Raw genomic sequence first — 14420 nt, 5'->3', positions numbered from 1 at the left:
TTTAGGGAGCACTGCTCCCCACCCGTGGGGATGATCCTGCTGCCGGTGTGGCCAGGACAGATCTCAGCAGGGCCTGTCCAGCTGCCCCTCCTCCGGTCCAGCTGTGTGGCCAAGGCAGGTCCTTGGCTGTCAGGACCCTCCTGTTGCATGGGGAAGCTGACGCCCAAAGGCACTCCACCCGCAGCTGGGGTCAGCGGGCTTGCAGGGGCCCTTGGAGGCTTCTGAGGACATCAGCCAGAGCCACGGAGGCCACGCCCTGGGCAGAGGCGAGTGGAAGCAGACCCCGAGGCCCCTGCGTGGTGGGGTGTGGGGAGCTGCAGGGAGCCCTTCCCAAGGCCACCCTGCAAGGGAGCCACAGCCAGAGCATCGAGAGAGATGAGCTGTGGGCTTTCATCTCCACGAACCTGAGCGCCCAGCTGAGTGGTTCAAGGGGCGACACGGGGCTGGGGCGGCCGGGCAGGGCCGGGGTTCCAGGGCACTGGTCCTTCACCCAGGAGCAGTGTGGAGCCCGCCACAACCGCAGCAGCCGCTGCTGACCTCAGCCGCTTCCCCACCCCTCCACGACCCACTCATGATGGAGCTGGGGGTCGCATGGAGGAGAGGGCCACGGGACTGCATGCTTCCTCCTCTCACCCAGCCCAGCTCCGGGATCAGGCTCTTCGGCGCAGCGGCACTGCCACACAGTCGTGCCCTCGAGCGCCCCCTGTTGGCCAAGGGTCACCCCTGGGGTCCTGGCACCCCTGTGCCTCTCCTACAGCCCTCTGGCTGCTGCTTCTGCCCCATAAGGCTAAAGCCATACGTATGCATGGCTTCCTCCCGCAGGCCTCTGATCCTAGCAAGGCTCCACCGCTGCCCTTGGCCACTTGGAGTCTGTGAATTCTGCCCCTGTCCTCGCCGGTCTCCGCTCCCTGGTCCTCACATCAGCCCACTGCACATTTCAGACGCCACACCCCCTCCCCCAGCCGCCACCTGTGGCCTCAGATCCAACAGGCCATGAATGCGCCAGATGGAAGGAGTAGGAGATGACATCTGTAACGTTACATCCCTCCCCTGCTGTCTGAATTTGTTCAGGCCTTCTTCCTAGGTCTTTAAAAACTCTTTGGGTCAGGCACGGTGGCGCTTGCCTGTAGTCCCAGCACTGTAGTCCCACGAAGCCGAGGCAGGAGGATCACTTCGAGTTCAAGGCCAGCCTGGGCTACATAGTGAATTCAAGGCCAGCCTGAACTGCATAGTGAAACCCTGTCTCAAAAAGATAAATACATAAATAATGAAATAAAAGCTCTTTGGAAGAGTGGAAAGACAGGAATCCCTTTGCTATTCATTGCCAGGTGGGTACGGTTTCCTGGCCGTGGTGAGTATTGTCTTGAATTGTTGTTAGGCGGGTTACGGCTGTGGTTGGAGAACAAGTGGGTTGTGAAGGCTTTGGATGTATTATATGATGTATGTGGTTTTACCACCAACCTTGCTGAGTCCTTAATCACTGCAGCAACCTGTTGGCCTTTCTGGGAGTTCCAGAAGCTGAGGAGCCCATGCCCCACACACATGGCAGGCCCCACCCCACGTCCGCATGCAGCCAGCTTGTTTCTCCCGAAAGTGCTGCCAGGGCCCCCAAGCTCTGCCGGGTGGGGAGGTGACGTGATGGTGCAGATGTCTTCCAATCCTTAACCGAGGTCCAGCTCCAGGGCATCCCACACGGAGCCAGCAGCCACGGCACCCACACAGCCTGCATCTTGAGAAGGCCACAGAGCTGCAGGACACAACAGCATCATGTCAGGAGCAGTGACGGTCACTGCTTGGGTGCGGGAGGCCATCGGATGCAGGGCTGGGACAGACCCTTGCACATAACCACCGTCAGCAAGGTCCCCTCTGCCCAGGCGCCCAAGGCCCAGCTCCCCAGGCACTGGACTGCAAGTGCCTCCTGCTTCCATCATGCTCCTCGCCCAGCGCATGGGGACATCTTGTCCTTGATTAAGCCAAAGTTATTTCACAGCACTTCTCTTTGGACAGCTCCAGTTTCATGGAGGATTCCTGCACACCTGTGAGGGGTCTGCGGGTGGCTTTTCTGTCCACCGCTGGTTTGAGAATCGCTTCCAGCAACCCCGTGAAATGAGGTGAGCTGCTCTTCTTGTTTGCAGCTTCTGGACCAAGTCGTGTTAGCTAAGTTCATGGTGACCTGAGAGCTGGCACACGGATGCTGGGGTGTCAGGGCTGTGCAGAGCCGGGTGCAGACCTGTCCCTCGGGCTGCACTTGAGTACCTACAGTAGTTTCAGCATGGTTTTTAAAAAATCTATACTCACACCAATCCTGGCATTTTGTTCCCTCCCAATTTGTCCATTTTCCTGTTTTCAAAGTCATGGATACATGGTGGCTTATAATACTCGTTTTGAATACTGCATCTGTAGTTGTTTCTCCTTTTATTTCTCACTTCATGTCATAATATCATCAGTCTGCTGGGCTTATAAATCTTTGAAGAGGGAAGTTTTGGTTTTCTTAATGTGCCGGGCTCAGGGTACAGCTTGCCTCGTATGTGCAAGGGCTGCAGTTCCACCCCAGTGCCCCCCCCAAAAGTTCACTTTTCAACATTTGCTAAGTATACAGTTTGTATACATAAGTATAAATGTGTGCGTATAGAATGTGCAAACATAGACAGATGCATATATGGTGTGTGTATTTAAGTTTATTCAGATTATTGCTCTTGCTTACTCAACCTGCTGATTTTCATGAAGAGCATGTGAAACCCCCAGCTGTCAGGTACTTATTTCCACCCAGTATAGCCGGTAGAGTGCTGTGAATTTTGAGCCTGTCAGGTACGTCTGTGTGTCCTCCAGACAGCCATGCAATACTGGGCTCTGCCCCCAGCTCTCCTTTGTAAGCTTCTATTTCCACCCTTCAGCTGGGTCTTTACGGCGCTGGTTCTAATGCCCTGGGGGGCTCTGTTCTGGACCCTCCCTGTAACCGTTCCCATTAGGGTTTCTTACCCTATTCCTTTGCATGTTTTATAGCCTAACTTCCTGCCCTCCAGGACAGACACAGATATCCTCCAGGGTCTACGTGTGAGGGCTGTCAGCATTCCCACACAGCTGCCTACCTCAGCACATCTGTACACGGTGTCTTTCACCCCAGGTCCAGTGACCTCTGCCTTCAACTGCCTGTCCACATCCTCATGCCGTGGCCTGGGGTGCCCTTGTGGGTTAATAGGAATATGTCGTTGTCCTTAATTACTAAGGCACCTGGGGAATGTGAATGATGTCTCACAGCTGCCTCCCAGGCCCCTCACTCCTTGTGCTGAGGAACACTCCCTTAGAATTTCAGACCAGGCCACCAGGAGACCTCAACCAACGCATTGATGTTTATGTACATCGTGACAGTTGAGCTGGACATAAAATTCAGGTTTCAAAATTCTTTGACATCTTGAGGCCAAAGTACAATCATTGCCTGGCTTTCCTAAGTCTCCCATCAGCTCGGCATGGTGGTACATGCCTGAAAACCCAGCACTCTGGGAGGCTGAGGCAGGAGGATTGCTGCACATTGAAGGCCAGCCTGGGCTACATGGAGAGACCCTACCTCAAGAAAAGAAAAAAAAAAAAAAATAGTCTCCCATCAGTCTGACCCCATTCCTCCTCTTCCTCAAGGACTCTCTCTGCTGCTGACATTGCAGATATTCCTTGTGTACGACCTACCTGTCTAATGACTTCAGACTTCCAACCGAGGCACACTGCTCCGACTTACAACCTGTCTTTTCTGGGTACAGATCTTGCTTACAGAGCCTCAGCGTCGCCTTGTGTACAGTACACCTGGTTTATGCAGTGCTGTAGTTTTGCTGACTGCATGTGCAGTACATTACAGGAGACCTTTTCTCTGTTACACATCACAGTACCGCATGTAAGAACTAAGCAAACAAAAGCAAAGTCGTCAGGTCAGAGTTTCCTCAGACCTCTTCTTTTTTCTGAGTATCGTAACGTAGGGACTATGTACAATGCCTCATTCAGCGACCCGGTCATTTAACAGCAGAGTCACAGGACTGGAACTCAGTCGGGACGTGAGAAGTGCCTGAGTTTTAGACTCTGGTGGCTTAGGTTTGCCTTGCCCTTGGAGCTCAGACCCCGCTGCTTCCCGTCAACGGCGTCTCCACTGCACTTACGCAGGTGGACGCTAACCCTTCCCCGGCCACTTCCTTTAGCTTTTCTCTGCGTTCTCTCTGTAAGCCCCGCACAGCTCTGATGAGTCCTGAGCCCGCGGTCCAGCTCCCAGCTGCTGGGTACACTCAGGGGTCGCCCCATTCACACTCGGGGGTCACGGGCACCTTGCTCCTGCGTCACGCTACCACTCGGTCACCCCTGGCCCTCTGCTTCCTTGAGTGCTCACTGCAGGGCTCTGCTGATTTGGCCTCCACTGCTGCTGGTGCCCTGTGCCTGCCCAGGGTGCCTGAGAACCTCACCGGAGCCCTCCTCCCTGTGCCCTGCAGCATCCTGTGCTCTCGGGCATCTGCTACCTTGGCTGGTGTTGGAGGGGTGGGGGGACCCCAAGGGCACCTCCTCCCCGTGGCAGATGGAGGCAGAGCCTCACAGCAGTGTCCCCAGCTTCTGTCCAGGTCTGCACGCTCCACCTCCCCCATCCGGAGACAGGCGCACAGGCTACACCTCGACAGCTCCACCACCTCCAGGCCCAGCTGTTCTCACCAGCGAGCCCACGCCCCTTCCCGCCGTGAGGCCGCCCCCCACACCAGCCTGCCGCCCACTCCGGGCCATGCTCTGTGTACACGGGCCCCAGCGCCAGCCACCTTCTGCGTCCGGGGTATCTCAGCTGACAGCGTTTTGTGGGTCCATCTGCTGGCGCCAGGGCAGCCTCACATACCTCTGTACAGCTCTGGAGGCCAGGGGAGGCCCCAGTACTGTCGCAGCACCTGCCTCGGCCTCCCTGGTTGGGGGCCAGTTCCTGTCCCAGAGTCTCCAAGCACGCTGGCTGGGGAGGAACCCACAGCATCCACGCAAACAGCACAGACACGGCCACGAGGAAGCTACCTGCTCCTTTAACTCACGCATCACGCCGACCCTGAGCCCCCCGCGGAGACCCCTGGGCCTGGCCGACCCGAGTCCAGCTTCTTCGGAAGGGCTGTGTCCACCCAACCTGGGCTGCAGCAGCACTGCCCATAAATATGTTTCTATAAATACAGCCGGGTTCACTTCCAGCTGGACGGGTGGCCCGCTGCAGCAGTCCAGGCTTAGCACCAGGAGGGCCGGTCCCACTCCAGCCCACCCCTCCCAGGGTTCCGGTCCAGCACCAGGCAGAACGAAGCTTCCTCAGCATAGCATGATGGCACCCAGGCCACTGCCCAGGTTCCTGCCGACAACAGGGCCCCAGCAGCCCGAGAGGCCATGCAGCTGTCCATAGGGGCCCGTGGCTGTCCACATCCCTCCAGAGAGGGCCGGGCCAGGAGTCCCGGTTCATGGGAGTCCTTGGCTGTCACCACAGGCCTGGGTCCCTCAGTGGCACCTGGTGGCAGTGCATCCGTGCCAGGGGGCTCCTGAGCTAGCGCTTGGTGGCACTGCTGCTGAGCCAGGGCGATGTGGTGTTGGATGCCGGCTGTGTCCCTGGGAGCCAGGAGAGGAAGATCAGTGCAGGGTGACCAGCCTTGTGGCACTACCCCCTGCCCTTCGGCACCAAGTCCGGTGCGGACAGCCCCATGTCGGAGGCCCAGGGCGGTGACGGGACATCCAGCACCATGGAAGGCCTTCCCAGCAAGCCCATGGGGCATTCGCCAACCCCCTTACCTGTGCCCTGAGCTGGGGACAAGCTCTCGAGGACCTGGAGGGGCCCACCTGCAAGGACAGACAGCAGTCCATGTTGGGAGCAAGCCCTGACCCTACTCAGGCCTGCAGGAAGCCCTCCTCTCCTGTCACTCCTACGTGCTCCCCCGAATGAGTTCCCAGGGAGGAGTGCACCCGGAGGGGCCCAGGCCTCCGGAACAGCCCGAGGCCCCGCCCACAGGCCCAGCTTCAGAGCCCGCGGTCAAGGCTTCACCGCCTCCCTAGCGTGCGCTACCACACCTGACCGCTGGGTGCCGCTGTGGGCAGCATAATGCGTGCATGCCCTGCCCTGGCTATTAAGGATATGCAAGCAGGTGTTCCTTGGAGAGATTCAAAATCATGCACACATACACGGTACCCAGCTCACACCGGGCTGGCCTCCCTGCCGGGCCTCTAAACTACTACTCCCCTCTGTCCATCCCACTGGCCCGCGGAGCCGACCGGGGGAAGCCCCAGGGACTGCACGGGCCAGAGCGCTGGCGTGCAGCCCACGCTCCACCGCAGATGGAGGGCTCGCCTCACAGCGCCCCAGGGCCAGGGGCCACCTCCGCGGCTCTGTGTGGGCGCAGCAGGCACGGGCACGTCCGGAGCACGTACTCCTAGCACACACACCGCACACACGGGTGGGCTGGCTGGCATGCACCTGCGCCCGCAGGCACCCGCGCAGGTGGGCACAGTGGGATCACCAGCCCTGCCCGCGTGGCTGGGGCCGTCTGGGGGCTCTTGCTGGTGTGCAGCCCGCCTCTGCAGCTGCGTGGGGCGGCTTCAGTGGCACCAGGGCCCCCGCCCACGGTGAGGCTGCTGTGAAGCTCGCACCCCGCAAGGGAGGTGTGGACGTTGGGTACCAGGCAGGGAGGGCAGGGCTCTCTGGCGGGCCCAGCTCAGCCCACCCGAGGTGCCGGGCGATGGACAGGCCCTCGGCAGGGGTGGGGACACTGTGCCTTCCTGCCCCTCCCCGAGCCCCGACCCACCTTCCCGGCATGTGGGCCCCATGTAGCCGTCCACACAGTGGCACTGCCCACTGACAGGGTCGCAGTCGGCTCCACCCCCACAGTCACAGCGCAGGGCACAGGCGGGCCCGAAGTGGTTCTCTCTGCACGCTGCGGGGTGGGAGGATGGGTGAGGCCTGGGCATCACCCCGCCTGTCCGGGTTGGGGCAGAGGGTGGCCGGGGTGGGAGCAGCCGTGTGGGCAGAGAGGGAGCTGAGTGCAGTTCTGTGGCTGTGAGCCCCTGCCAGGGAAGTGCCAGCCCCGGTAGGTGCCCAGAGTCACCACTGAAGGCTGGGCAGGAGGGCCTGGGATCTGTGGCTGCTCCCCCAGCTTGACGGGCCCGGGAGCTATAGGGTCAGGAACAGCCATCCTCCTGTGGGCCTGGCACCTGCAATGCCCTGCCCATGGGGGCAGAGCAGGGGCATCTGTCCTTTCCACTGGGGCTCTCCAAGACCAAGGCCCTGGCCCCCAAATGGCCCGTGGATCCCAGAGAGCACGGCCAGGGCACAGAGGCCACGGGGGCACGGCGTCCGGCCCAGATGGCCCAGGTGGCACTCAGTCCACACAGCCGACATCTGTCACCAGTGGGGACCGCCCCTCCCCACGGGATGTCACACTCACTCTGGTCACACGTGGCTCCCACGCGCCCCGGCGGGCAGAGGCAGAGGCCGCTGGTGGGGTCGCAGGACACTCCTTCGCCGCAGTTGCAGCGCTGACGGCAGCCCTCTCCAAAGGAGCCGGGCTCGCACCCTGGCAGGGCAGTGAGCTCAGCGCTCCCTCCTGTCCTGCACCAGACTGGCAGGGGCTGGCAGGGCAGCGCAGAGCACTCACCCTCCTCGCACAGCTGGCCCTGGAGGCCGGCGGGACACAGGCACCGGCCACTGACGGGGTTGCAGGGGACGCCGTGCTGGCACTCACAGGCCCGCTCGCAGCCCAGGCCATGGAAGCCAGGGGGACAGGCTGGGGGGGGACCCTGGTTAGAGCAGCCAAGGGCAGCAGGCCGCAGGACCCTCCAGTTTGCCCACAGTGACAAAGGAGGGTAACTTGGGGGTCACGAGAAGCCCGCTGTGCTGCCCCCCTCGGGCCCCATCATGGCCCCCAGCACCCCGTGGGGCTCCCGGAGGAGGAGAGGGCATCCTGCCACACCACAGCCAGCCTCCCGTTTCCTGCGTAACCCCGGGTAGGGGCCTCCGGCCTCGGAGCCCTGGCCTCGGCTGTGGTGAAGCCCAGGACTCACGGTGCTCGCAGGCTGGGCCGTAGAAGCCGGGGCCGCAGCGGCAGGCGCCCGAGGCGGGCTCGCAGGTGCCATTGTTGTGGCAGAGGCACTCCAGCTGGCAGGCAGCCCCATAGCGCCCCTGGGGACAGGCTGGGGACACAAGGGGAGGGTGGGCCCTCAGCACCATGCTGGCCCAGGGCTCCCCCTCCTGCCCAGGACATGGGGGACACTGGGGCTACTCACCCCGCTCGCAGTGCGGCCCTGTCCAGCCCAGGCTGCAGGAGCAGCTGCCGGTGGCGGTGTGGCACAGCCCTCCGTTCCTGCAGGCACACTGGTGCTCACAGCCCTCCCCAAACCGGCCCGGGGTGCAGCCTGCGGGCAGAAGACGGCGATGCCTGGGCTGTGGCCAGGGCTGGGTACCTTGAGGGGGTCACAGCCCCAGGAACGCTGATTTCGTATAGCAGATGCTCCCCAAGTATCCCACAGCCCCCTGACAACAAGCGAGGCCATGGCCTCCTGAGCCACGTGCAGCTGCCCGCCCATGCAGGGGTCGGGAGGCTTCCTGGAGCAGGTGGTGCCAGCACAGCTCACCCTAACGTGGGAGCCAGGGCACATGTCTGGCCTGAGAAGCAGCGTGATCAGCTGTGGATGTGGGTGTGGCCCTTGGTGGCCTCATCACAAGACACCCCCATTTGATGGGCCAGTGTCCTTCCTGGAGGTGGTATAAGGCCAGGCCACACCTGACCCTTGGCCACGCAGGCTCCCAGGGCCCTCAGCATGCACTTGGGGCGGGGGTGAAGGTCCTCAGAGGACTGAGGAGGGGCCAGGCCACGGGCGGCTGACAGCCTGGGGACCAGGTAAGTCACAGTGGCCCGAGCCGTAACCACTGCTCCTGCATCCACCCGTTTCCCCGCCACTGTCTGAGCCCCGGCCCCCTCTGCCTGACTCCATCCTCAGACAGAAAGGGGTCTGTCTTGGGTCTGACAGACCCCACAGCCACAGGAGTGCAGACAGGCCCAGGGCAGAGGCAGGGCTGAGCGGTATGACCATCTCCTCACCCCACAGGACAGTGCCACCCATGCAGCCCGGAGCTGCCTCTCAGCCCAGGGTCCTCTGGGGAAGCCATGGTGGCTGCCATGTGAATGTGCCACCTGGGGAACAGCTGAGTGACATTGGCGAAGTGCCCCGTCCACCCCCTGGCAGCCACTCACCGCGCTCACAGTGGATACCCGTCTTCCCAGGAGGGCAGGCACAAGTGCCAGTCACAGGGTCACAGGTTGCCCCCTGTCCACATCTGCACACGTGGGCACAGTCGGGGCCGAAGCGCCCCTGAGGACAGGCTGCAGCGAGGGGACAGGATGGGACAGGACAGAGTTGGGGGACCTGTGTCTGCGCCAACAGGGTGGACCTTCCAGCTCTGGCCCCTCCACCTGCAGGCTCTGCCGGGGCCCAGCCCACTGTGTGTGGACCCACTGCGCCCAGCCAAGCTCTGCAGGCCCAGACAGGGGAGCCCCCGCAGGGCCCAGGATGAAGGCCCCGGGTGGACACAGCTAGGGACAAGCCAGGCATGGCTCAGGGACACAGATCACGCTGACCCTCCCAGGCCCTGTCCTCTCTGCTTAGTTCAGCCCGGAGCCAGGCCCAGCAAGGGGGATGAAGGGCAGGAAGGACTGCCAGGGAGGAGGAGGAGCCACTCACGCAGGCTGCAGTCTGCCCCAAGGAAGCCGACAGGACAGCGGCAGGCCCCTGTGGCCCCGTCGCAGGAGCCCCCGTTGAGGCATCTGCATGGCTGCTCACAGCCCGGCCCGTAGCGCCCGGGTGGACATCCTGTAGGGAGAGGGGCCGCTCTGCCAAGGGCGGAGCTGGAGACTGCCCCCCCAGCACCCCCAGCGCAGCTTGTCCACGTCCCACCCCAACCCTCCCCCCAGTGGGCTTCTGGGGGATGGGAGGGGAGACCCCACTGCCCTGAGCCAGGGTAGCACTCACGCTGCTGGCAGCCGGGGCCTTGGTAGCCAGGGGCACATGCGCAGGCTCCCGTAGCCGGGTGGCAGACCCAGTTCTGGCCTGGACACCGGCATAGCTGCCCACAGCCCTCTCCAAAGGTGCCGGGAGGGCAGGCTGCAGCAGGCAGGGAGTCAGGGCTGGGCCAGCCTCCGGCTCGCCCCAAGGCTCCCGGTCGCCCCTCACACCTACCCTGCTCACAGCCAGGCCCGGTGAGGCCGCGTGGACAGCGGCACTCCCCGGTGACGTGGTGACACGAGGCTCCCGGCGGGCAGCGGCAGTGCTGGGCACAGGCATCTCCAAACCAGCCACGCTGGCAGACTGGGGATGAGATGAGGGCACAGTTGCACATGAGGGTGCTGGAGGGCATGGGCTGGGGGAGCTCCCTGGGAGGGCACTCGGGGATCCAGGGACAGAGCAGGCCGACCTGCCGCGAGCAGGACCCAGCCCTGCCAGGCAGCTGTCCCAGACTGGCCCCATGGGGCTGCACTCACCATGCTCGCACCGTGAGCCCCTCCACCCGGGGGGGCAGAGGCAGGCCCCCGTGACGTGGTGGCACGTGGCTCCCCGCCGGCAGACGCAGTGTTCCTCACAGTGAGCCCCAAATGTGCCCTCGGCACAGGCTGCCGAAGGAACAAGATGGACAGGAGGGCTGTGCCCCAGGGCCTCGGGGCCCTGACCATGGCAGTGTGGGGATGGGGACTCGGAAGTCCAGGCCTCTGTCAGGCTCCCCCGAGGTCTGCATGTGGCTGCCTGGGCCGCCCCAAGAGGGGCTGGGGTCCTGGGAAGACGGTGGCTGGCAGGAGGCCCCTGTGCCTGGGGCTGGAGAGGAACCCGTACTGTCTACCCTGGCACCACCTGTCCGGACTCTGCACAGGCTTGGGGCTGGCTGGGTGGGTGAGGACCTCGGGCACAGAGGCCTGGGCCTGACCCCTCACAGGTGCCCCGGCCGACACGGGCTTCAGACCAAGGTGTGAAAGACCCTCCAAGTCCTCCTTCCCGACACCACTGGCCGCCTGCCCGGGCAGAGAGGACGGCAGTGCAGACCGTCCTGGGGGTCCCTGCAGCTCAGGGAGCAGCCCCACCTCCTGCCCAACGACAGAGCGCCTTGGTACGGATGGCCCATCCCCTCACTCACGGCTCTGGCACCTGTCCCCGGTCCAGCCGGCCGGGCACAGGCAGTGGCCAGTGTGCTGGTCACAGAGGGCCCCGTGGAGGCACCTGCAGCTGAGCCGGCAGCCAGCCCCATAGTGTCCTGCGTGGCACTCTGCGGGCATGAGGTGGGGGTAAGCGTCCACCTCCTGGCGCAGGGCCTCGCAGGGACCCCACCACCTGACAGTCCACCTGGGCCACCAGTGCTCACCATCCTCACAGGTCAGTCCGGTCCACCCCTCTGGGCACGCGCAGCGGCCAGTGACAGGGTCACAGCTCCCTCCATTCCGGCACAAGCACAAGTGTTGACAGTTCTGGCCGTACTGGCCGGCGGGGCAGGCTGGGTGGGGAGGGAGCGGCCTGCGACATCCGGCTGGCAGGGCCCCAGGGGGTCTGCAACCCAGCACCCCACGAAGCCCAGCACTAGCTTTGGAGGTGGGGACCTTGCCGGGGCTACTCCATGGGACCGACCCTGGCCCACCCCGGGCCCACCAACCCCAAGGGCATGGTCCTCAGTCCTAAGCAGCCCCCTGCTCTGGGATTCAGGGCTCCTGCATGCTGTTGCATTCCACGCCCACTGGGATGCCTGTGCAGGTCCCACAAGGGGCAGGGCTTACCCTGCAGACAGGCGGGCCCCATCCAGCCGGGTGCACAGTGGCACTGCCCGTGGATAGGGTCGCAGGAGGCCCCGTTGGAGCAGGTGCAGGCCTGGCTGCAGTTGAGGCCGTAGGTGAGGGTTGGGCAGGCTGCAAGGGAAGGGACAGTCAGAGGCTGAAGCAGGAGGGTTCCCAGAGAAGCTGCAGCGGGCACCATTTGGCAGCTGCGACCCACTCTCCCCTGCCCTGGGTTGGGCATCTTCTTGCAGAGCAGCCACACAAAGGAAAGATTCTCAGGCCCTCGTGGGCCAAACTGCTCTGGGGACACCCGGGGCGGGGCCGCAGGTGCGTCCCCCGTGGGGGGCCCAGGCTCTCACGCACTCTGGGCACAGCGGGGGCCCCAGCGGCCAGCCGGGCAGATGCAGGTGCCGTTCACAGCATCGCAGGTGGCCCCGGGGGAGCAGTCACAGGTGCCGCGGCAGTCCACGCCGAAGAAGCCGGCCGGGCAGGCTGCGGGCAGGGGCGGCGGTGAGGAGGGCCGGGCTGGAGGACCCCGCCTGCCGTCACGGCCCCAGCCCGTCCTTGGCCTCGCCCCACTTACTGCGCTCGCAGAAGCTGCCCCTCCAGCCGGGTGGGCAGGTGCAGGCCCCGCTGATGTGGTCACAGGCTGCCCCGTGCTCACACTGGCACCGCCGCCCACAGCTGGGCCCGAAGTAGCCCTGGGGACACTCTGAGACCCAAGGCCCCAGCCCACCGTCAGCCGGGGCCCGGATCTGACCGGGGCCTGATGACAGGGCACAGGGCCTGTCTCAGGAAGAGCCTCTCCCGGCCCAGGTGTCCCAGCTGGGGGTTGTGAGAGCCCAGACATCACCATTAGGAGCTGGGCCTGTCTGGGCCTACCCACGCCGTCTTGAGGGGCACACACAGTCCAGCGGTCACCTCCCTCTCCTCCCAGAGCCCAACGGGGTGAGACAGGCTTTTCTGCCTGCTGTCCCGGGTGAGCGCCCCCTTGTGACAGGAAGGGCAAGCTCAGGTGGTCACAGGAAGGCAGGTGCAGGCAGGTGCGTGCGCACACATGCAAGTATCATGGATGCAGACACAGGCAAACGCTGTGCACACGTGCTCGTGTGTGCATGCCCCTCAGCACTGGCATACCCATGTGTGGCACAGCCCAGGGCTGGGACTCACCCTGCTCGCACTGAGGGCCCGTGTAGCCAGCCTCGCACAGGCACAACCCACTGACGGTGTCACAGCTCCCGTGGCCTGCGCTGCAGTTGCAGGGGTGGCTGCAGTCAGGCCCCCAGTACCCGCTGTCACAGGCTGCAACAGAGCCGGAGTGAAGCTGTGGAGCCCAGGTGGGGTGCGGGGCGTCTCGGGGCAGGGATGGGAGGGCCCTTACCTCTCTGGCAGCTGAGGCCAGTCCACCCTGAGGCACAGCTGCAGCGTCCAGTGGCTGGGTGGCAGTGCCCGTCATTGGCACAAGAGCACCTCATTTGGCAGCCAGGCCCAAACCAGCCTGCCGGGCAAGCTGCAGGCAGTGGAGAGGGTGAGCGTGACAGCCCAGCATGGCCCATCTGCCCCCGAGCCACGGGCAAGGCCGCACTCACTGTCCTGGCAGCGGCTGCCGACGAAGCCAGGGAGGCACAGGCAGGTTCCGGTCTTGGGCTCGCAGCGGCCGCCGTGTTCACACGCAGGGCAGATCTCCTGGCAGCCCAGCCCCCAGTGGCCCTCGGGACAGTCTAGCCCCCCAGAGCCAGTCAACCTCCCCCGCTGGTGAGGGTGGACACATCCGCAAAAGCATGCCTGGCACAGCACCAAGTCCCTCTGTGCCACACCCAGGAGAGAACCTGTGATTCCCCTTGGGCTGCCTGGGGTCCTTCTGGGGCTGCAGGGTGTCCACCCACAGGAGAGAAGCCCCAGCCTCAGGGACGGCTCAACGGAGTCTGCAGAGCCTCAGGAGAACCCATGAGGGGAGCAGGGAGCCCAGGAGGTGTCCAGCAGGACGCCCCTCCTTGCCCAGGTTTGGCCTGGTGTGTGTTCTCAAAGCTGTTGCAGAAGGGCCTGGAATCCGCAGGGCCAGGGGCCCCTAAATGTGGCCCAGGCTGCAGTACCCATACATGGCCCCAGGTGGCCCCACTGGAGTCCTGCGGCTGACGGGGAGGAAGAGCAAGGTCCTGACGCCTCTCACCTGCCCCGCAGTCCTCCCCGGTCTTCCCTGGTGGGCACAGGCACTGCCCCGTGATCCAGTGGCAGGGGGCCCCCCCACAGGAGCAGGACCCCGAGCAGTTCACACCGAATGTCCCCGCTGGGCACTCTGCAGAGGAAGCAGGAGGGGCCTCAGCCACAGCCTGTGGGGCTGCCGGAGGTCCTGGCACGATGCCCTGGCCCAGGCACAGCTCCAGAAGGGGCTGCTGAACACGGGGAGGGATCCAGGGGGATCCAGGAAGGCCAGCGGGACAACAGGACCCAGGAGACCGCAGGAGCAGAGCTGCAGGGTCCAGTGGGTAGGTGGTAGTGCCTGTCCTTGGCACAAGAGCACCTCATTTGGCCGGGAGAGGCTGGGCGGGATGCAGGAGGGTAGGGCAGCCTCTCCCGGCCCCTGGCCGTCCAGCACCCTGGAGAGCTCCCTGCAGCCCTCAGCTCCATCTGGTCCCTGGC

The 14420-nt window shown here is 64.0% G+C and overlaps 1 protein-coding gene across 1 annotated transcript in view; it reads right to left on the bottom strand.

Annotated features, from left to right (window-relative positions):
* Positions 1–5011: 5011 nt before the first annotated feature.
* Positions 5012–14420, bottom strand: part of Megf6 (multiple EGF-like-domains 6) — a gene marked incomplete at its 5' end in the record, with an annotated part of 74196 nt that continues 64787 nt past the window's right edge. The window contains 21 exon segments of the mRNA XM_005404150.2: positions 5012–5592; positions 5773–5820; positions 6780–6908; positions 7419–7547; positions 7629–7757; positions 8035–8163; positions 8257–8385; positions 9225–9353; positions 9712–9840; positions 10000–10131; positions 10207–10335; positions 10509–10637; positions 11153–11281; positions 11378–11506; positions 11784–11912; positions 12144–12272; positions 12364–12492; positions 12951–13082; positions 13162–13290; positions 13370–13501; positions 13951–14076. Of these exon segments, the coding sequence (XP_005404207.2) occupies positions 5531–5592; positions 5773–5820; positions 6780–6908; positions 7419–7547; positions 7629–7757; positions 8035–8163; positions 8257–8385; positions 9225–9353; positions 9712–9840; positions 10000–10131; positions 10207–10335; positions 10509–10637; positions 11153–11281; positions 11378–11506; positions 11784–11912; positions 12144–12272; positions 12364–12492; positions 12951–13082; positions 13162–13290; positions 13370–13501; positions 13951–14076 (2567 nt within the window).

Source organism: Chinchilla lanigera, unplaced genomic scaffold (assembly GCF_000276665.1).
Source record: "Chinchilla lanigera isolate Chin_1 unplaced genomic scaffold, ChiLan1.0 scaffold00085, whole genome shotgun sequence".
Lineage (NCBI taxonomy): Eukaryota > Metazoa > Chordata > Mammalia > Rodentia > Chinchillidae > Chinchilla > Chinchilla lanigera.
The sequence above is the reverse complement of the archived record's forward strand: the minus strand, read 5'-3'. Positions and strand labels throughout refer to the sequence as shown.